The sequence below is a fragment of the Fusarium oxysporum genome, genomic scaffold, assembly GCF_000149955.1.
Source record: "Fusarium oxysporum f. sp. lycopersici 4287 supercont2.30 genomic scaffold, whole genome shotgun sequence".
NCBI classification, from domain to species: domain Eukaryota; kingdom Fungi; phylum Ascomycota; class Sordariomycetes; order Hypocreales; family Nectriaceae; genus Fusarium; species Fusarium oxysporum.
In genome coordinates, this window is record NW_017264845.1 from 67,472 (window position 1) to 88,959 (window position 21,488).

At 45.6% G+C, this 21,488-nt stretch overlaps 9 protein-coding genes across 9 annotated transcripts; 6 read left to right on the forward strand and 3 right to left on the reverse strand.

Annotated features, from left to right (window-relative positions):
• Positions 1–152: 152 nt before the first annotated feature.
• Positions 153–2,492, reverse strand: FOXG_15971 (uncharacterized protein; the record flags this gene model as incomplete). Its single annotated transcript, XM_018396063.1, has 3 exons — positions 153–895; positions 1,143–1,360; positions 1,897–2,492. The coding sequence occupies 3 exons, from the start codon at positions 2,490–2,492 to the stop codon at positions 153–155; spliced, it is 1,557 nt and encodes a 518-aa protein (XP_018256307.1).
• Positions 693–1,087, forward strand: FOXG_22162 (uncharacterized protein; the record flags this gene model as incomplete). The annotated part of the gene is made up of 2 exons (XM_018402560.1): positions 693–911; positions 1,049–1,087. 2 exons carry the CDS (start codon positions 693–695, stop codon positions 1,085–1,087), a joined length of 258 nt encoding a protein of 85 aa, XP_018256308.1.
• Positions 2,493–2,957: 465 nt separating the features above from the next.
• Positions 2,958–3,527, reverse strand: FOXG_22163 (uncharacterized protein; the record flags this gene model as incomplete). Its single annotated transcript, XM_018402561.1, has 1 exon — positions 2,958–3,527. One exon carries the CDS (start codon positions 3,525–3,527, stop codon positions 2,958–2,960), a length of 570 nt encoding a protein of 189 aa, XP_018256309.1.
• A 1,394-nt stretch (positions 3,528–4,921) lies between these two features.
• Positions 4,922–5,450, reverse strand: FOXG_22164 (uncharacterized protein; the record flags this gene model as incomplete). Its single annotated transcript, XM_018402562.1, has 2 exons — positions 4,922–5,177; positions 5,221–5,450. The coding sequence occupies 2 exons, from the start codon at positions 5,448–5,450 to the stop codon at positions 4,922–4,924; spliced, it is 486 nt and encodes a 161-aa protein (XP_018256310.1).
• Positions 5,451–6,341: 891 nt separating this feature from the next.
• FOXG_22165 (uncharacterized protein) lies at positions 6,342–7,618 on the forward strand (the record flags this gene model as incomplete). The annotated part of the gene is made up of 2 exons (XM_018402563.1): positions 6,342–6,853; positions 6,904–7,618. 2 exons carry the CDS (start codon positions 6,342–6,344, stop codon positions 7,616–7,618), a joined length of 1,227 nt encoding a protein of 408 aa, XP_018256311.1.
• A 4,510-nt stretch (positions 7,619–12,128) lies between these two features.
• On the forward strand, positions 12,129–13,331 carry FOXG_15972 (uncharacterized protein; the record flags this gene model as incomplete). The annotated part of the gene is made up of 1 exon (XM_018396064.1): positions 12,129–13,331. One exon carries the CDS (start codon positions 12,129–12,131, stop codon positions 13,329–13,331), a length of 1,203 nt encoding a protein of 400 aa, XP_018256312.1.
• A 2,726-nt stretch (positions 13,332–16,057) lies between these two features.
• FOXG_15973 (uncharacterized protein) lies at positions 16,058–16,441 on the forward strand (the record flags this gene model as incomplete). The annotated part of the gene is made up of 1 exon (XM_018396065.1): positions 16,058–16,441. One exon carries the CDS (start codon positions 16,058–16,060, stop codon positions 16,439–16,441), a length of 384 nt encoding a protein of 127 aa, XP_018256313.1.
• Positions 16,442–16,991: 550 nt separating this feature from the next.
• FOXG_22166 (uncharacterized protein) lies at positions 16,992–17,744 on the forward strand (the record flags this gene model as incomplete). Its single annotated transcript, XM_018402564.1, has 1 exon — positions 16,992–17,744. One exon carries the CDS (start codon positions 16,992–16,994, stop codon positions 17,742–17,744), a length of 753 nt encoding a protein of 250 aa, XP_018256314.1.
• A 272-nt stretch (positions 17,745–18,016) lies between these two features.
• Positions 18,017–21,302, forward strand: FOXG_22167 (uncharacterized protein; the record flags this gene model as incomplete). Its single annotated transcript, XM_018402565.1, has 2 exons — positions 18,017–21,170; positions 21,226–21,302. 2 exons carry the CDS (start codon positions 18,017–18,019, stop codon positions 21,300–21,302), a joined length of 3,231 nt encoding a protein of 1,076 aa, XP_018256315.1.
• Positions 21,303–21,488: the final 186 nt, after the last annotated feature.

Below are 21,488 nucleotides of genomic sequence, written 5' to 3' on the forward strand. Positions count from 1 at the left end.
GGAGAAATAGTACGGCTTTATTTAAGGGGCCTACGGTGACAGATTGGATGCCAATGAAGAGCACTGGGCAATGGGAAATACCCTATGGCTGGTGGGCTTATCTTACTGGAGGAGAGATTCGGAAAAAGTAATTACAAAGAGCGCAACTGATCTTAAGATAGCCAGAGTCTGGTAATTACATCATTCAGAGCGAACTCGTTTATCGTTATGGTAATTTTGGCCGGATGATCAGTCGCACTGGGAACTTCCATACTTACGCATTCTGATAACATGATACCTCGCGCCACTTCGTCCAGATACCCTCGGCTGTTTCGCACCCCCTGAATAATCAAGTCTCCAAAAAGTTCATCCCAGAGACTGAGTTTTGTGTTTGTGAATTGCGCCGAGCCGGATATTATCGCGTTTACTCCGCCCGGAAGGGCGAAAGCCCTCTGTTCTTCTATCTCAACAATCTGTATGCCGTAGAGCCTCATTACAAGGGGCGACACCTTTGCAGCCTCTATGTTCAGGAGGAGACGGCATTTGGCTGCATCGGGGGGGAATAATGCAAATATTGAGGCTTTATGACCGTTCCGAGCAATCATGTCACCGAGCTCTGGGAAAAAAACCGATGGTATTCTGCGAGCGTCGGGCCACTCGTATCCATCTGGTGGATTAACTTTTAACATCGGTTGGCTTATGTGATCCAATGAATGAAGCTCTTGGGTTGGCTGGCCCGCAGCTGGGTGAGATACTGGGGTCGTTATATCTATTCGCGGGGTACCGGGGATTGTGTTGTTCGGTCGGAGTCGCTTAGCCACCTGCGCTGGGTCATCGGGATCCTCGAGGAACTGGCCACGGGGTCGCTTGAGGGGACGGGGAGGGAAGCCGTAAATGCCCGCCTTTCGCAGCTCAGCTACACGATTAGAGAAGTAAATAAATGAGCAATTCAAGGCTACTCACAACGGCGCGTTGGCCCTCGCCTAGCGACCCAGAGCGTGCTCTGAATACGCTGAACGAGAGTTTCTTCTACTGGCGCTTCTGATACATGGCCAACAATAACAGACAGGGTGTCGTTGGAATGCCAGACAAGGATAGAGGCGGCTGAGTCTTGGGATCTTTGGTCGCTAGGAAATATGCTAGCCAACACCAAAACCCTTGACTTTGGAAGACTTGCACGATGCGGTTTGGTGAGGCGAGGCCATTCAAGGCATCATCAAATCCAGCTGGTGCTGTGAACGGCGGGCTGTGTTTGGCCGCAAGGTAAACTGAGAGTTTCTCGGTGATATCGTCGATGGTCTTGTTTGGATCCGAAATTGAACACGGCTCGGATATGCTGACGCTGGGACCCGCTTGACTAGGGGCCTGGCCTGTCATTTCACTGGAAATTGGGTGCATGGCAATTCGAGAAATTGTTGTGAGTATCGCTCGCGGTCAGCCCGTCTTCTCGTTAGATTAAGTAGCAAAAATGCACGCCAGCAGGACCGCGCGGACGCGCGGTCGACAACACCCGCGGTCGATAAAGCCCGCGGGCGAAGCGAAGAGCCACTGGGTATGATTTAATTGGTCAGATAAATTTTTTTTGAAGTGGTGTGAGTCATACTTTCTGCCGCGGTCGACCGTGCTCGGTGCATGTCCTGCCCCCACACATTCGCGAAAAGAGGATACATGTATCGACTAAACTTAAAACATCACGTTTTAAAGTGCCTCCATTCAAAGTGTCACCTTTCACAGTGTCACAAAGTGTCACCATTCAAAGTGTTACATCTTAAGTGTCATTATCATTACTTATATTAAGTTTCATCTGCTTTAATCGATATCACTGCTTATGTCCTCTACTACCTCATAATCCCTCAATCTGAGCATACTCCTCACTTATGTAGGTCAAGTCCTGCTTTGTCTTCTCAATCTCGTTACCTATTCCCTCTAGGTCCGTTTCTGCGTAATTGAATCTGTCCCTCTAGCTGCGTTATCCTTTTGCGGGTTCCATCAAGCTCGCTTTCAGCGTTACTCAGTCTCTTTGGCAGTGATTTGCTTTCTGCCAACATTGAGTCATTTATCATCTCAGCATTTGATCTCAGCTTACTTAGCCATTTGCTGTGGAAATTGCTACCCTCAGCAGGGGGCAGTTTTGCTATCAGATCCCGGATGTCATTATGAAGGGTCTCGGTATCGCCAGACTCCTTGATCTGCTTTCGTAGTTCCCGTACTGTTTCTTCGCTCTTCTGAAGTCTTTGTCGAACAAGGGTGAGTTCGTCCTCCAAGGTCGATAATTTCGTGGCTTTCTGCTCAAATGTTTTTGTGGCCATTGCCAATCGGCCTTTTTCCCTTCTCCAGCTCTTCAAGAAGTTCTGAGACTCGGCCAAGAAGGATGCTGGAATGCTGGAATCCGCAGGCAGGCTGACGCTGCGGTTTACAGGGTTGATCAGCTCAGGTGGTGTCTGGCAACTTGTGGATGTCGTCTCTTGTACAGTAATCTCGCGTTCCGGCGGCCCATTACCTTCAATATGCATAGCGAAAAAGGTACGAAGTTCTCGGGCATTGACTTGCGTCGGAATTCCTTCACCATTGACCAGTGATTGCAAGAAGGCCAATGCAAAGATTCCACAGTTGAATGCATCTTCTTGTTGAGGACAGTCCTGGGCGCGTTAGATAAGCCTATCGAAGTGAAATGTGAACACACCTTCTCATGGATCGTGATGCGACATGTAAGCTTGATTGACGGGTGTTTTGATAACCACGATACAAGGCCACTAACCGGCATGTCAGTGTGTCTCATGGAGTTGAAATGATTCAGTTGCCCGCTTTTTCTGTCCAGATGACAAAGTGACCAATGGCATTTCGCGTGGAGAAAGAACACGAAGTTGTTTGCGCGGGTTCGTAGGCGCTGGAGGACTGAATTCTCGGACGGATACCCAGGGTCAAAAATATGCCATTCATCAGCAGGATGAAGAAGTTTTGTGCATCGTGATATATCGTCACTCCGGAGCATGAAATCGCCATTGAGGCGCGCTAGAGTCTGCTAATAGTTTAGGTTGAGAAGATGCCGCATCGTCGTCGACACTAGTAAAACCGGATGGCGAACGGGCGTCAACGTTCTCATTACTGTCGCCTTGGTAAGATGGGGAGCAGTTGCGTTTACGTCGTTTGGCACGGCGTACTCTATTCCTACCAGGCTTTGTGATGGTGAAGGGAAGCTGGACTCTCTCGAACGTCGCTTTTGTAAGCCTGGTTTTGGCTCTTGGGTTGTTTTTGATTGCCTTCACCATACATCCGTCATTGCCGTACTCATCCCACATATCTCTCGGGTCGCGACCCGCCTCCTCGTATTGTCGAATCTTTTCCCTCATTCCTGCACGGATACTCCGGTTTGCACCGTTAGAAGGCGCATACCTCTGCGGCCACCATCCAGGGTGCATTTCGTTATACTTTTTTTGTCCTTTCTGTTTCCTTGGTTGCTTGTGATTGTCGATACCAATGGTTTCATCGGTGCTGTCTGAGTCCCAGGACTCAGACAAGGGCTTCTCGACATCGTCGGTTGTTTCCATATTCCGCATTTACAAGTTGAGATGGTGGATGGCCCTGATCTTTCATGGCTCTCGTGAGTGTTTGCGCACGCATAATGAAATCAGATGGTTTGAATTATACCCCATGAAAGTATCAAGGGCGAGTTGGCCCCTAACCGTAGTTGCTTGAATGAAAGTCGCGGAGTTAGCTTTGACGCTGTAAATGAAGACGGCTGGCTTCATGTTTCACAAGGAGCGCGGCGGTGATTTAACGCCTCACACACTGTTTATTGCATAATGAAACACGGTCTGCAGTAGCGCACCGCCAATAGGAATTGGGCAGTAACCGCCAACACATTCGCGAAAACAACACGAAGAATAATTACATTTAATTTATATTTAAGCAGTTGCGAGAAGGCGATTTTTCGATTTTATAATCTATAATTTCTAGGTGTATATATGTTTTCTGCTACAATTGTCAACTGCAAATAACATATCTCGCTCACTGTTTAGACATTATACATCTCACGACTAACGCGCTCTTGATCCCAATATCCAGCCCTCGGCTCGTGCAAATCAATCTACCCTGATGGGCGAAACTAAGAGACTGTAACAGCAACTAAAGACCAGGGCCTTCGTGAAGATAAGCAACGACAACGTGGATGGTGCTACTCGCGCCCTTGGCAAACTTCATCAACGAGCAGATGAACAAGTCGAGGCGAAAACATCGATGAACGGGCCGACAGATATAACTATCAACACTTCAGCAATAGTAACATGCCAAAATCTACCATTTGCTGATCTTTGCTATCAAAACAAACATAAGTAATTGTTCTTGACAACACCAAGGAACACGACGAGACTAATCGGCCGGTTATATACTATGCGAATTACTGCATATACTACGTTCGCAAGAACCTATGGGAATCCAGTATCAGTAAGTCAGAGTCCGGAATTGCGAATAGAGACTATAGTCGCAACAGGCAATCACCAAGAATACGTCTAGACATCCATGGACCAATGGCTTGCGAAGCCACGTGCAACTTGACACTGCTGATAACCTGGGTTCCCGAACGACAGAGCAAGGATTCTTCGTCCCCCTTGTCTACCATCGGTAGTCAATTTCAAGGTGCGAGCAGATGCCAACGGAGGACCTCACCAACTGAACCCAGCGTGGTTGCTCGGTGGAATGAGCGGGGAGTGCTCAATTACAACACAAGGCCAATAAAAATGCTCAACAATATAGACACTGATAAGCTAGATAGTCAAAGAATGAACCTTGGCAGACTTCCACAGTAGATAACTTTCTAGGCATATTTCCAGGGTTTATGTAACCGAGATAATCGCTTCACAAAAGCATTATATTTAGGAAACGTATGAATCCATAAATAACAGCGTTTCCCACTGCGCCTACTTCTCCTTCGGTGCCTCCATATTCACGAAACCGCGCCAATTATAGGGCTTTCCATCCCCCGAATTAGACCTCCCTTCGATCGTTTCGGGTTTGCCACACTTTGAATACCGACAGACTCGCTTCGGCCACGATCTAGGGCGCCCTGAACAAGGAGGCCGTAGCCTACAGCCTTTAGACCACTGGATCGTGGGTTTCCTTCGTTCAACATGTTGTGAAGGGACAGGACCGGAGAGAGAGCAGGAAGTCTTGTCTTTCCTGCTTGTTGCTTGATCATCATACTGGTGAGGGGAGCACGTCATTGTTGTTCTCGGTATACAGCACTGCTCAGGATCCGGAGAGCGCATATTTTCACCCCTGATGAATAGATCTCGCGAATCGATGGCCTGAGCATGCTCGACAGGAATGAGAGAGTTGCGAGGTCCTGAGAAGTCCATGCGGCAAGTACGACGAGTGACTGAAGAGGCCAACTGAGGCCCAATGCCGGGATTCAACGGAGATGGTCTCTCGAAGGTTATTGCTAGAAATTCCGAAAGAGGTGGGAGAGGTTCCATGTTGTGATCAAAGCCTCGAGGGACAGTAAGGGCTGTCTTAAGTCACCTCAGCAGAAATCGGGGGTTTTGAGGAAACAAACTCAATTATAACATTTATATTAAGAAAACGAACAAAAGAATTAAAACTGAGGTGGCGTTAACCTGAAATAAGATATAATAAGACGTGGCTGCAATCATGTAACATCGAGGAACAGTGTGGTTGAATTATGGCCTAGAATCTGTTTGGGGTCTGGTAAAATGGTCTCAAGCGCTGGAATCGGTACAGCGAATGAGGGCACCCGTGCATTTTCCCAATGTCACATGATTTCCCCCCGTATTACTGTTGTAATATTGGACCCCCCTCCTCAGCGTCCATATAACAACGAAGTCACAACATGTTTATTCACATTACTGCGGAGGATATCCTTACTCCATTGTTACCCTCCCTTGCTGCTATTACCTGTAATGGGAGATCGACGCATGGCTTATTAGAATGATAGAGTGTGTTATTTTGGGTTGATAGACCTGACAGCTGATGCTTGCAACGTGCACCTTACCTCGTTACCTCGAGTCTATCATCAATGACAAAGATGTTTAAAGAAAAGCCCTAATCTACACAACACTGCATGTCGCTTCACGGACAACTTTCACCTGCAGCTGCATATGCAAACAGCCATGGCAGACCCTGAGATTACTTCTCGGCTCGAAAGATTTTTATATTTATACACCACAAACTCGATCAGGTTGACTGACAGACAACAAGAAGATGTATGATCTCTTTGTGGGATAACGGGTATTCAGCTCACGTCTCAGCAGGTCAAACTGTTTGTTGATCAACTTTGCAAACAAAATTCGCCGAATTGCCATGCAGCTCTATCTAAAGAAACCATTCGAGCACCTAGCAATCATTACATGCGAGAACCTTTCATCCAGGCATGGTTGAATACAGCTTCCTATAGTACTCAGCCATCAGGGATCACGAAACTACCCGATGTATCTGTAGACTTCACTCATAATGTCCGCGATCAGAGGGATATCACGCAGAATACCAAAGTAGATACCATCCAGGTCTCCGCCCAACTTTACCAAAAGGCTCTACAATTGGCCTTGTCGCCCCTTTCGTTTCTTGATCCCAAGTTTTCAGGGTTTCATGACACCAAAAGCATAGGTAAATGTGTTCTACAGCTAGCAGGGCGGCGGGGAGAGGTTGAAATACTACGATTCATTCTCAGGCAGCTTTTTATATCCAGGAAGGACTGCCCTTTCAGTCAGAAGGCTAGGTTTGATGAAATCTTCCACAACGCCGATGACTCACCACCAAAACGAAGGAACATATACTGGGTTAGAGAAGGCCAGGCTTACTACCGCCTCGCAGAGAAATTTGGACTTGGATCGCTGTTTTACGACGGTTTGAAGAGGGTAGAGTAAGTATCCCAGAAGCCTACACTAGAAATTGTCTTTTGACCAGACCAAGATTACAAAGGCCTTCCGCAGCCCTAGACTTTGACGAATACATGTCTCACCTGGCAAACAATGGGCTAGAGGTGTTCTCGAAGTCACTTGAGAAGCCGGCAAAGGTCATTGCTAAGACCATCGAAAACTGGTACAAATTGAGGGGTCTGATCAACACGAAGGAAAGCAAAGGCACGACGCAGAGAACACTCGAACCTGCGATCCAGAGGATCCAGGCCGAGAAATCACTGGGCTCCTCGCCAACGGCCTCCACTCTTTGTACGGTTGATCAAGTGCAACACAAAGATTCTCTACCTTTCCAGGCAGGGGCATTGAATCGTGGCATGATGCATGCACAACAACAACAACAACCGCCATACGACCAGGCATTCTTCTCTGCTTGGCCTCAATATGATGCAAGCTTTGTTACAAGCACTTCGTTTCGTCTCAATCAGGAAGGTGTGGAAGATGCGAATCATTACGCATTTAAATCAGGGTCTCTCGGAGCCTGCGAATCCAAGGATGGCTCAGGTGGCGGGAAGATGAGTATACAGTCAATGATCAGCACTCAAAAGCCGCACCAGTCGAGACTGGAGAGTACACCTCAATCAATGGTATCCTCTCAGCAAGCGTATTCCAATAGCCCCTGGCAATGTGACGTCCCACATGAGGACATCGAGCTGCTCGTCAACCTCTCGCAAGCTACCCGACCGATGCCAGTAAAGAACCGTCTTTAGACGTACGGGGACTGTTGAGTTGGAAGTTTTAAAACTTGGGCTTGGAAACTCCAACGTCAGAGGCTTGTAAGCTTCTGTCGTCTCTTGATCAGAGGTGCATCTGGCCAAGACTCGGCGTAACCCGCGCGCCTTATCTCGACCTGTCACAACGGGCTACTACAAGCATTTCATTGGCTATATTTATAGTTTTAATTAGATATCTGTGAGCATGTTCAAAGTGCTTTGTGCCCCACGTGGTCTGACTGTTCTTGTTTCGTGAACGTGTTTTGAATCTTTATATATCTTCTTCCAACAAGTTTAGACGAGGTACTCCGCTAACCATTGACCGTCCGGATCATCCGGTAATTCTACCATCTTTTATAATAGAACCCCAACAAAAATTCCAATATTAGAGATACATCTATGAATAGCGTTGTTATAAGCTACCTACAGTAACTGTAGGGGTAATAAAATTGAAGATACATACCCATTATCTGAACACGCTTAAAAGAATTCTCGCCGGTCGCCATAGCGCTGGTCTACCATTGCCCTGGCTTGCACACTTCAGCTATTGCTTTGTAGAATACTTTAGAGGTCCTGTAACTTGTCGTCGAGGTAATACTGGATATCTAGTCGGCGCAGTAAAACCGGGTACCTTTCGTTGACGAAGAATGCACCCTTTGACGTCAACTACGAGACCCCAATGTCAAGGCGTAAGCCAACATGCAGGGATGCGTGGTGCTCTTTGGCATTATGTCTCCGTTTAAGAGCATTACAAAAACAGTCAGCAAATGCGTAGAGCTCCTCCCACTTCTTTCTCTGTTATTTCCGTACGTCTGAATACTGCCAAAATGCTTACTCGTCAACTGCCTTGGCTGCAAAGACTCGGCCTGACAGTCCATTATCAGCACTAAATCCGGTGCTAAACCTTGATAACCTTACTCTGACAAAGAAATAAACTAAACTCTTCCAATACACCAAATGACGACACCTACTCTTAGTAAAACCAGAGGTTTCTGTATAAGCCAGGCTTCTTATGCTTCTTCTTTGCAGGCCCTTTGTGTCGAATCTTGGTTTTGTTTATATTTGGTAACTCTTCTGATCGAGGTAGGGGGCAACTGAGCTTGTGTCGTGCTGTAGCATGAAGAACCTTGGCGTCGTTGCCACTACAGCTGTAACTCTTCTTTGCGACGTGCTCATCCTCTTGAAGACGTAAGAAACATTTACCACTCCGAAACAGGTTTTTGGCCGATAAGCATAGTTTATCCCTAACACAGCTATTTCATCGAAGGTCCGCACGTCTCCGATCTTCAGCCCATCCCATAAGGCCTCTGACTTACTTTTGTAGACACGCATGTTACAATGAATGGCCTGCATCACCCTCCTGTGATAATAGGACTCCTGCATGCTAACAGGGCTCCAACTACTGACAGTACAGGAGAAGTAGACGATAAGCCTTTTGTCACACAGGCTGTGAACGTAATCGGCTCGCCGGTTGCCTTCTAGCTCTTCTGGCAGTCAATTCGACGTCCTAAACTCAGTTGTAACATAGGGGTCCTGACCCGCGAGTAGTATAGTCATGACTACTCGATGAATAAGCAGCTTGTTGTGTCTTTCGCTGATAAACTATCAGCCTAGCTCTGCTTTTAACCATTGTTTGGCTTTGGGTATGATGATGTTGTATACAGCTGTATTCAGGATTCACTCACCTTCGATATTCAAGCTTACCGTCAATATATCATTGACAGCCATGTCTGCAAATTGAGGGACTCCTACGAAGAGAATATGAGTTGTACTGAATGCCTCAGAAGGAGCAGAAGCTATTGAAGTTTTATCCTGGATCGGTACTATTATATCGTTTTGTATCGTTCCTTTTACCGTGAACCAGAAATGGCTTGATGTTTGGTTCTGTCCTGCCAGCTGTGTGCGCTCCTCCCAGGGCAGAGTGAATGCGCGGTGAAGTATCGTGTCGCAAGTGAATGAAGTATATTTACTCGAAGAACTGGTTTTGAGCTCCATTAAGTGTGGTATCTAAATAAGCAAACTCTTCGATTGCAATTTGTTGGAGCTACATACTGATAGTGTCTTCTACTGTGAGTATTACCTTTCTAATATAGTTCATCAAGCAAGATTTCTCCATAAGACTGTGATTTGCTGTCCCAAATAGAGTTGTTGGTTACTTCTGTGATACTTCCACGGCCAGAATTAGAAGCTACTTACCAAATTTAACTAACGGAACATAACCTTTGGCACATACCACAGCGATAGCTACTATGGCTTTCATATGCGAAAGAAGGTCTTGGCCTTTGTGACCGATTAGATGTCAATGACAACATTATAGGCAGCAAGGCCTCTTGATTTAATTGAGTCTGTTATGTAAAGAAATATGTTCTGCGACTCAGGTGCTATCGGTAGTCTTTCTCCAAGTATTCAGCCTTAGTCATCTCTGCCTGACAACCTGCTCTGCCCCTCTTTCTGTTACCACGAAGGAGCCAATGTCCAAGTCGTTGAGCTAGTCCAAGATATGGACCTTTCGTTGGGGAAGTGTTATAATAAGGTGGCGGGTAGCAATCCTTCTCCATCCGGCACGAGCACCACGGGCCTCCGACACGACGTAAATTATGCAAATTATCCCACCTCAAACAGGCAAAAAACCCCGTTATATTCCATTTTGACTTATCCAAATGTAGGGGCACTTCTTGTGCGTTAAAAAGAAATTTCTGTATTTCTTCATATGTATAACTTGCTTCATGAGCCCGAACCCTATCAAAAAAATCAAGGATATCTTGTGGTGCAATTACTTGTCTTTGTTCAAAAGCGACCAAATTGCCTTGATGATCTAATACTTTAGGCCTTCGCCAGAGCCATGCATATGCAAGGATCGAGACTAGAAGGTGACGACGAGCATTTCGTAGTCTTTCTTCTTCTGGCGAGTCTTGGTAGCCTGGTGGGGAAATGAAACTGGCCACGGAAAGATATGCAGTCTGTAAATGTGTTTGCAGCCCTCCTCTTTTAGCAACTTCATGCGAGAAAGAACCATCCTTTTGCAAATATATTGCAGAGTTGTCAACCCATTGTCGGCTCAGGCGCAGAGCTTCCAATGCCTCGAGCTTGTCAAATGCTGAATTCTTTACTTCTTGAGGCGTAAAATAGATAGGTGCGCACAATTCCTTACTCCGACGCATTACTTTAAATTGTAGCGGCATAGTAAATTGACAGAATGGGTTGTGTTTGTGAGCAGGAAAGGCTAAATTGAAGCCAGATTGCAAGCTGACCTTGTAGCTATTTAAGCTACATAAAGTGCTTGGAAATCCTAGAAGCTCCTAACCTGCGCCCTACGAGTGCCGGTTCGAGACCCTTTGGGTAACTGTTCAATGAAGGATTACTGTAATGGACGATGCATCGCGGGGTATTGTTTGACATTTCACTGCAGCGCTAGACATGTGTAATGGAATCCAGGAATCCTCAAGCCAGCATTTATATGTTGTCATAGATTTTACGCCATGGACCAACATGTTACCAATACCTAGTATTCTTCTTCTATGGTTCGTCGGGCACTTGAGCAGCTGGAAGGCCAGCATAATGAATCAACCAGTATAAAAATAGCAGTAGAAGTTGATAAAGAGCGACATGGCTCGAATTATTATATAATACTATCGCTTTCAGATGCCTTTGACACATTATCGATAATACATGACTATTCTTGCTGTAGGATAAACTCAGCTGCATCCACTGCCTCGATGACTGCCAGAAGGCAAACTCCAAAGGACCGGTCATGATATGTACACCATGGCATATCGATACCAGGTTTGGCCCTTTCCAGGTCAATGAAATCGACGGTATCACAAGGTATCTAGCCTAATGTGAGTTTGAATAGGTTCAGTACGTTTGCTTACTTACTGATAGCTTTAACTCAAGATTACGCCAAAGGTGATGTACTTCTCGAACGAGAACTTGGTAACAAGGGTCCAGCAGCACCGTCTCGTCGGTTGCGTTTGTTGAGTGAGGCATGCTGTGTTAGGAATAACAAAACTTGAATAGGCGTGATTACAAGTAGCTTACAGGTATCTACAAGGTGGGAACGTGGGCATTATCCAGATTAAATATGTTGATCTACGGGCGACAGCATGGAGGCGGTAAGAATTTTACAGGGGGTTGTTAGTCTTCACTTGTAACGTCGCGTTTTCATGGGGATTGAAAGTAATCACAAAGGGTACCAAGCCTGTATCCGTATTTAGAGTGAAGTTGGTACACACGTTGGCGCACGGACCCGTAACCGCACCAACATTATTATGCGTGTATCCTGGACACGACCCATTACACGATGTAATCTAACATGTTAGCATCACCGTACATACAACTGACAACCCATGCAGCTGGTCCCTACCCAAGGACAGAAGCACAGGGGTGGCCTTTGCCTGGCCATTGAAAGACGCTTAGAAGTACCTCTTTCTTGCAGAGCTGAAATCCATTTGCGGTACTACATTCGCGAGACGCTAAATCAACATCTTGATAAAGAAAAACAGAAGCTATGTCTATCAAGCACAGCAATCAACCAATTGGCACGAATATTGGATACAATCGACCTCCATCACGACGCTCCCTTCCGGCCTTCAGTTCTCTCGCAGAAACATTGTTTCCGTCTCAGAGCAGTAGAGAGAACGGGAAACATAAGATAGTACGGTGGGAAGACCAATATGAGTACATACCATCTCTTCCGTTCTCGCAGTTCAAAAGCGAGCAAGAAGAAGAGAGGGGGCGACTTGAGAAGCTCATGAACGATCACCCGGTTAATCGTCCACAATTGGATCCAGCATCCATAGATGAAGAGGCGAGGAAGATCATCTTAGCCCGATGGAAAGAGGAGGGCATTTGGGATGATACATGGAAAGAGAGTGACGGGTCGACTTGGAGATGGAGCCATGAAAGAGATGACATGGAAAGATGGCCAGGAGATATGTTAGATCTCCCATCCGGTCGCCTGGAACAACCAACGCGACCTATATCCCGATTCCTGCATCAGATGGGTAAGCTGGTTTCCAAGGCTTTGGAGGAAAATTCTCAGAAGGTTCATTGGCGCCAGTCGTGCGCTAAGACGGGCTTTAATCTGAGCCCCTCGATTAACTGTAGTAACAAGGAGGAGTCCATTCAACCTATTGACCGCATTGGTACCACGGCTTTCGAAATAGTCAAGCATACGTGGCAGCAAAGAGGCATCTGGGATGATAGCTGGGGAGACTTGCCTGGATATGCATGGAAGCATGAACGCCAAAGGGAAGGTTTTTCACTGGACAGTTGCATTCACGGTCCGGCTCCTAAAACTACGACGGAAATCCATGCACCCTACGCCAACATGGGTGTTCCCGCTTCGACGCAGCAGGAGCAGCACAGTCATCTGTCTGTCGCTCTGCCACCGGACAATGCCGTCTTACCTCCAACGTCAGATCCTAGAGTCAACCATGAAAACGAGAAAACAAACCACGCAGTCGAGATCGCCCGACAAGCCAGCAATAGTTTGGAACCGAGTCACGTCACCGACTCGTCAATAGCCACTTCAGAGGCCCCAGAACGGTCGCTCTCTCCCATCCCCCCGAAGCCACGGCGAAAAAGTTCTCGCATATCGAAGCCATCTGAACGGTATGGACAGTCACTTACCTCAGAGCGGAGAGTTGGTCTTAGGCCACGCCCCTCAAAGTCTTATAGTGTTTCGCGACGTGCTACCAAGTATTCATAGGAAGAACCACTCCCGACCAGGGAAGAGATTCTTATGTATGGCTTTCCATTCTTTGTCACCTAGATGGATCGAGCCTGTCCTTAGTCTTACTTGCCACTCACCATGTGAGGCCCATTCAGGGCATTAATATGAATACGCGTTCCTTCTGATACTTTGTGGCCTTTCAGTCGGTTCTCAGATTGGACTTCCTGGCCAAATAGAGATCGTCTTTCGTCTAGTAAGGCCTCTAGTTTCAGCGCCTCGGCGCAGTTGCCTTGACCTATAAATGTAATAAGCACAGACTTTCGGTTGCTGCGCCATGTCCTTTGCTTCTAATTTTAAATACATGATTCACGTGGTTGCGACTCCCAGTGTGATTTAGTGCTTCTGAAATCGGTGCGGTATATAATATCCCCCCCCTCAAACTACAACTGATCGAAATAAAGCACACAAGTAACCTAGTCTCAAGAAGCACTAATAAACGACGACGCCCTACTCAGGGAAACCCTTTCGTTGATAACAAGATATTATTGTAACCTGTCCCAGTTCCCCAAACTCAATTTCAAGCTTCCTTGCTAACAGGTATTAAGCCACCAAGGCGCCCACTACACATTTAGTTACAATAACGAGGACGAGAATGTACAACAAAACTAGCGCTACTACTTTAGAGCTGAGGCCTGAAATTATACCCCTTTTCTCCAAGAATCCACTCAGGTGGTTGAAACGCTGCCGACAAGGACTTGCAGATGATCGCAGATCTCGTGGGGTCAGCGTCTCTTCTACGAAGGATGATAAGTTGTCTGATAATTATGATGAGCCTTCCGACAATGATGATGACACTCTTCTATTGGTAGAGACACCTTAGATCTGACGGGGTTACATTGATAGCTCCTTAGTATCGTTTTCGATCCGGCGGTGTTATAGGGACATAGGGTGAAGTGATTATTAGATCCTCAAATGACTTAGCCATTAAGTCCATACCCTCACATCTGTTTTTCTTAACATACTTTACTTTACGCCCCAGTTATTGGCAGACATGCCTTCAGTTAGATGTAGAACCCGTCCATAAACAGTGAATCTGACAGTGCCGAACCTAGATCATTACACATGCTTGCAATGTTCCCTAACTTCACTATGTGATTCCAGCCAGGCAGTATGTCACTATAATAATGTATAATATTATGGCATTTAGTCATATAAAAAATACCGGAATACTTACCTAATAATTGCGGCAGCCCCGGGATCCAAAGCCTTTAGTTATCTATATTTACTACATGTCATATAGGCAGCTTTGTGGTTCCCCATCCGTAACCATTACCTCTTTGAAGTTTAAATTCACCGGTGACATTTCTTTACTATACAGTATCTTCTTATTATATTAAGGTTGCTATAAATGACCTTGCAATACTAATAACACCACTATCACTGTTGAACTCCGCGTCTCTCGGTTTCATAAGTATATCTCTCTAACTACAAAACCGTTCTCTATCTCTATATTCATGCTGCGCAAGCTGTACACCAATGACTCACAGTCAAGCATGGGGCGTCAGGTTGGCATCGAACCAACCTTTCCACCCCCGTCCTTTATTCGTCCAAATGGCGGGAACCGCCCCATGATACCCAGAAGTGAGCCTCTTTCGACCCCAGATACGCCCAGGGAAAAGCCTCTTCCACCGGTCCCTCACCAACGAGGCAAATCAACACGTCGCCCAAGGCCTCGCCATCAGTGGTTGGCTCAAACTTCAGCTGCTTGCGCCCAGTCCCTCGTATCCGACATGACACTGACTATCAACCGTTTTCTTGTTATACAGGCGGGATGTAGGGTTCAAGAAATACCAGACACTCGTGTAATCCCCCATCTTGAAAGAGACATAGACAATAGCCTCACATTTTTTTACTGGAGCAAAGTACTAAGCATTATGACGGCACACAACTTCGACTCTGTCTTTATCCTCAGACTGGACTTAATGCATCTTCGATCGCGTGCGAGTTTCGCGTGGGTTACCATACTTGCCGAGGCCCATACTAGCATCGGGTGTATGGAAGACATAAATTACTTGGACTTAATGGCCATGTACGATAGTATGAACAGCACCGATCATCTGGTCAAACACGATGTGCACCAAGTTCCTCCCGGGTTTAGCGGCGGCTTTAGTCGTATCCTGACTCAGCTGCAAATTCTAGTGGGGAATTATGAGTCACAGCCAGTCACAATATTGACTTGTCTTTATCGGCTGCAGGGGTGTGATAAGGAGATAAACCTGCCTACCCTGTATTATGATAGCGAGAAAGTGTCGGAATTGGCATTGGCATGGACGTCTTGGCTGTGATGATTAATTGGCTAGCTTTATCTTATCACCACTGAAACAGAACAGGTTATTGGTTATTAGTGAATGTTATTGTTGTTGTATCCATTTTTAGGGAAAGCAATGCTTCACGTATAACGCTGCTGCCAGTGTAATTTATATTTTGGCCACTGCTTATACGCTGTGATCATAAAAAGTCGCGCGACAGACAATTTATTCAGAACAGAAAGATCCCCCGAGTGTTTAATTATGGAAGAAGATAAGAAATTACAGGAATTGATTGAAGTAATTAGTCAACTCTTACAGCTCGCAACTTCGTACGAGCGGCTGCGGTTACAAAGCTCCGTTCAGTTATTGGGCGCATGCGCCACCATCCAGCCACGCCAATGCATTGTTAACTTGTTGAACCAAGAGCTACAGGACCAGATTGTTTGGGCTAACATGTACCGGAATTATCAGAGCCAACCAGATGTAACCACAGTACAAGTGGGCAATGGCTGGCGGAGCGCATCCTTCGACGGGGACGATTGGTTGCACGAGTTCGCCAATGAAGTGTTGGAGGGCGCAGAAACGATATGCATGATATTGGATCAATCACCAGAGCACATACATGTTAGAGGGGGTTGGATTCCGGTGGTCCGCCGCTCCCGTTCGTCCAGGGCCGATGATGATCAGTGCTCTGCTTCGGAGTTTGATGACATGGGCGAGGAGGAGGTACCCATCGGCGGAGATGATGCCGAGTACTGGGGGCCAAAAGAGTCACATGAGGACGACCGAGATATTTCGGAACTCGGACCAAAAAAGCTTTGCTTCTGGTACTTTTGAGATGCAGTGATACCTTTGTTGGTCCAACTTTAGAACCAACAGGATACTGGCATCGATATGGAGAAAGAGCTGGGGTTCGACATTACATACGTATCACCACCTGGCTTACAACATTACAAACGCGGGGAATCAATGTCACATAATCAAAGCCTAATCCAAGAATGGTAAGCTCATGTTACCGATTGGCCCTAAGCAAGGCTTAACCTTTCAGAGATAGCAATGCCATCTGTAATAAGTGGAGACATAACTAATAACTAATAACAACGTGGTAATGATAACCCACATACTGGCATTCTAGGAGATGATTTTCGGTGTCAAGTGATACAGAGCGCGTGTTAGTCGTCTTACTGCTTCTGTTTTTTATTCAATTATTTGAATTCGACAAGATTAAAATGCACGTTGTTAATTGCGCTGATGAATAAATATGTTATGCCTCACCATCCGTAGAGCTAGGTAGGGTAACCGCCATAATAAATTCGATTTTCCAACGCTTCAGCATTTGCTTCTACCTTGTGCCATTTTGCTTGTGCCAATCGATTTTCAGTGCAGTATGGACCAGACCACTTATGCTGCCTACCAGCAGTTACCAAAGCAAATGCATCCAATACAACTTCAACCTTCTGACGAGAGAATGATGCAGCTTTACTACAATACAATGAATCTCTGGTACGGTCAAAATCGACAGTTTTTAATGAAGGACATGTTGGCTCAAATTTTGGGAGGCGTCAAAACGATCAACGGAGAGGTCCCCCAGCAAATTCTACAAGAGCTGTCCTCGGTAAAGGAGAGAACAACTCAATTGACGTCGAGAATGGATTACGGAGGCAGTTGTATTGACCGATTATCGTTGGAAATTCAGCAGATGAGCGACATGATCAAGACTATTTCCAGCATCACCGACAACACTAAGAACAATACATCACCTCGGGAATGCGGCCACCCCCGGTTAGACGAGGTTGTGAATCAGTTTCAAGGCTTGGCGGACCAACTTACATCACATCTTCCTCTTGGGATGCAGAAAATTCAGTCTGATGTTATGACCCTGGAACGTCTTGTTGCCATCGCTGTCGCCGAAGAGTCAAGGAGAGGTACCAATGTGACGGCAAGAATTAGATGTGTTTGTGGCAGCGATCAGGTTGACCCGAAGCGACCAAATACTCGTCGCCAAAAGAGTCTACCGGTATTGCTTATCTTTTGTGAGAACTGTCAGGCTTTACATCATGGAAGTTGTGTAGGTTATACTGGGACTGCTTCCTACTCATGCAAATCATCAAGTAAGGCGAAGAGGAAGTCACGGGCATAATTAATTTAAATGTCAAATTTCATGTGGAGAATGTTAGGTTATGACAAACTGCAAGACGGTTCACGGATTATTTGCAAGAGGCTAACTCAATCTTGGAGCGTACATAGATAAATTTATCATGCATTGATTCAGAGCTACATTTAGCATATAAGAAGTATCTCAAAATGACATAGAAGTCTCGCTCCCAATATAGGAGCCATCGTTGAGTATCAGCGGCTATTTAAGTCAGATCCGTCTCCTTCGTCCTCTCTAACGCTGGCTTGGTAATCGAGATGGGGAAGAAGTCACAAAAGGCTGTTGGACAGTTGACGGCTCAAAGGCGGTACGAATTAAGATCAAGGAGGTCAGCAGTATGCAGCGATAACAAAGCGACGGGTACTCCTAACACTGGCGCCACGGATGAGGCAGCTGATCAAGGAGGCTCGAAATTATTTGAGCTCGATTCCGAGATTCCGAGAAAGAAGAGGACAAAAAAGACTCAAGACAGAGATGATAAAATCCATGAGACTGAAAGCCCGGTCTTAGTAGGTGGCTACGAACTGGGCTCATATTCTAACAATTCAGACCGTCAGGTCACTAATGTAAGTACTGAAGGTAGTAAAAATAGCATATCACAGGTGGGCTCTATAACCCAAGACAACAAAGTGGGGGAGACAATTGTTACTCCCAAGAACAGCGTTTGTCTCGCAAAAGGAAAAGGAGTGAGAACTTCCGTTGATATAGGAGCGATTCTACAATCGAAGCCTTACCTCGAATACCTGGTAATACGCATGAAAGAATCTCTAGCTGCAAAGAAAATGGAGACGTATCATCTTTATACATTGAGTCTTTTGGCCGAAATAATTGACGATGTGGAGAAGGCTAAGGATCTGTATGAGGCGTTGCCAACATTGTCAAAAGATGTCCTCGGGGGCTTAATTAGTGATGAGTTGCTGCGAGGAGTTAAAAAAGGAGACAAGACAATTTCTATGGTATACCCAACTTCTGAGACAGATGATCAGGGGCTAGGCTGGGAGCAATGGCCTTTGCTTGTTCGCGGAGTTGAAAACGCGATGAAAAAGAATGGAACACCAGCGAACGGCACGACCGTTGATATCTCTAATCAAACCATTGGATCTGACAGGTCTCATATAAAGTTCCGTGCTTATAAGGGCTTCACTATGGCTCATATTGATCTTGTTAAGGAGGAAGAGAAATGGGTTCAGCAGATATCTCATAGCGTATTTGCTGCAGCTGGCCAGAAAGGAGATGGCGGGCACCAAGATAGCTGGAACCAAACCTATACAGTCGAGTCCAAGAAGGAGCTCTCTGATCTCAAAGCCAAGATTGATGACCTCCAGAAGGAGATTAAAGATAAGGAGGCTACAATCAAGGGTATTCTAGATGACCAGCAAGCAAAACTTCAAATACAACGGGAATTAGATGCAGAGAATGAGTCTTACGAAGAGCAATTGAGGGGTAGGTTCAAGGAAGCAAGTGAAGAGGCATCAAGGAATGCAAAAAGCCTCCAAGAAACAGAAAGTACATTGAATAACATGAGAGAATTATGGGGTAATCAGGCGGATCGCCAACAGCAACAAATAAATATATCAAAGGTATCATTAGAGGCCTTTAGAGTGGCTGAGATTGATTACAAAGAAGCAATTGCAAAAAGAGATATAAGTATAGAGAAGGCCAAATTAGACCTAGATAGGATGAAGAGATTAGAAAGGGAAAAGGAAGCCAAGATTTTTGATCAACAACAAGAGCTTGCTGTACTTGAAAAAAAGCAACAAGAGGAAAAGGAAGCTCTCATGTCTACTAATAAGAGTCTAAAGGCTGAAGTAGTTGGGATTCAAGCCAAGACAGATACTCTAAAGGAACAGGTAGACTTTCTACAACGCAAGAACACAGAGTTGCAGAAGGAAGCTGAAGAGCAGAAGTCTAAAATCCATAAGAACGATCTTATTATTATAGAATACGATACAAAGCTTAAAGTCCAGGAACAAAAGATTGGCGAACTTGAGAGGCAGCTCCATGAGAAACAGACTGAGATCAATGACGCAGATAAAGAGCGAAAACTAACAATGAAGAATATGGAGGACAAAAAGCAGAAAGAGAAAGATCTGGCAGAAGACCTTTACAAGAAAGGCGAGGAGGTCCAAGCTCTTCAGAGAAAGCTAAATGAGACAGAGAAGCAACGTCAAGTCTGTCACAAACAAGTTGGCGATTTAGAAGAGAAGCATAGTGCTGTGCTAAAGGAAATTGGGGAGAAAAGGAAAGAGATCGACAAGATGACTTCACAAAGCGAGGTTAATATTAAGGGTTACCAAGAGCAATTGAGTAATAAAGACAAGGAGATCAACAATTTTCTTAAGCAGGTCACCGAACTGGAAGGAAAGATGAAGCAACTCGAGGCCGAGCTACTAAATTCGGGAGAAGCAAACAGTAAAAGGTTCAACAAACTCCAGACTGAATTTATAAACGTCGATAAAGAGAGACTGAAATTACTTGCAGATCAAGAAGAGCTAGTAAAGGAAAACAATATGCTACAAAACAGTGTTAAGACTGCCAAGAAGGAAGCTGAAGATAAAGAGAGGGATCATGTTGAGATTGAACAGAAATTAAAAGCTCAGTTGTCTAGCGTCTTAAATGAGATTAAGAGCCCTAAAGACATAAACAGCGGGATGGAACATGTCCTGGATATCCCCACCGCTGTAAATGAGGTTTTGAGATATTTAAAAAAGAGCTCAAACGAAACCAAAGAACTTAGGGAGAAACTAGCAAAGGCTGAGGAAAGGTGCTTGATAGATGGGAGGGAAATTGAAGATAAGGACTCCAAGTTCTCAAAGGATTTAGAAGATGTAAACAAGAAGGTTTCCGAACTCGAGGAACAGCTCAATAACGCGCAGTCACAGTGTCAAATAGAGGTTAGTGAGAAGATAAAATTTGAGCAGGAGCTGGGTACGACGAAGCAAGCTTTGGCGGAAAAGAGAGATCTTGAGGACCAGATTTCCCAGAGGCAAGCAGAGGAAGTGAAACTGAAGGAACAAAATGAAAGCCTGAAGAACAAGATAAATAGACTCGAGGGTGAAGTCACTACGCTGAAAAAGGAATACGGACAAGTACAATCAAGCGGATGTCAACTGCAGAAGAAGTTGAATGAAGTTGAGAAGGATAGAGAAAAGGAAAAAGACAAGGCTGCTTCGAAAGATGTTCAGATTGCTGATAAGGATAGAGTTGTACAAGAACTGCAAAACAAACTTCATGAGACCCGAAAGAAGCTGCAGGATGAAGAAGCCAAATCTCAAGCAGAGGCAAAGTCTTATTCTGAGCAGCTGAAGATGGGAGAAGACGAGCAAGAGGTGCTTGAGAAACAAATCACTAGTCTCACAGCCGAGGTTCATCGGCTGACAAAGGAGTTGACAGAAGCAAGAGCCCAGGCTAGTCAACATCAGACATCAGAGAAAACACCAAGGAGGCCGCTAAATCTGCAAACTAGAGGGATCAGTCAGTCAACCAACGTTGAAAGGGCGACAGATTCAAAGGCAACATCACAAGGCTCGCGATCGCACATGAAAGCTCCCTCTTCATGTGATACTGCAATTCGATTTAGTCCAGGAAAGCAAGGACAAAGTCAGAGCCATTCACCGCAAAGCCCGCCAGATTCTCTAATATCCACCACTAACTCATGTATAACAGTCTCATCTGGCTCCAATTCATCCATGGACTCTCTTTCATCTTTCATTCCTCAGAATTCCTCGG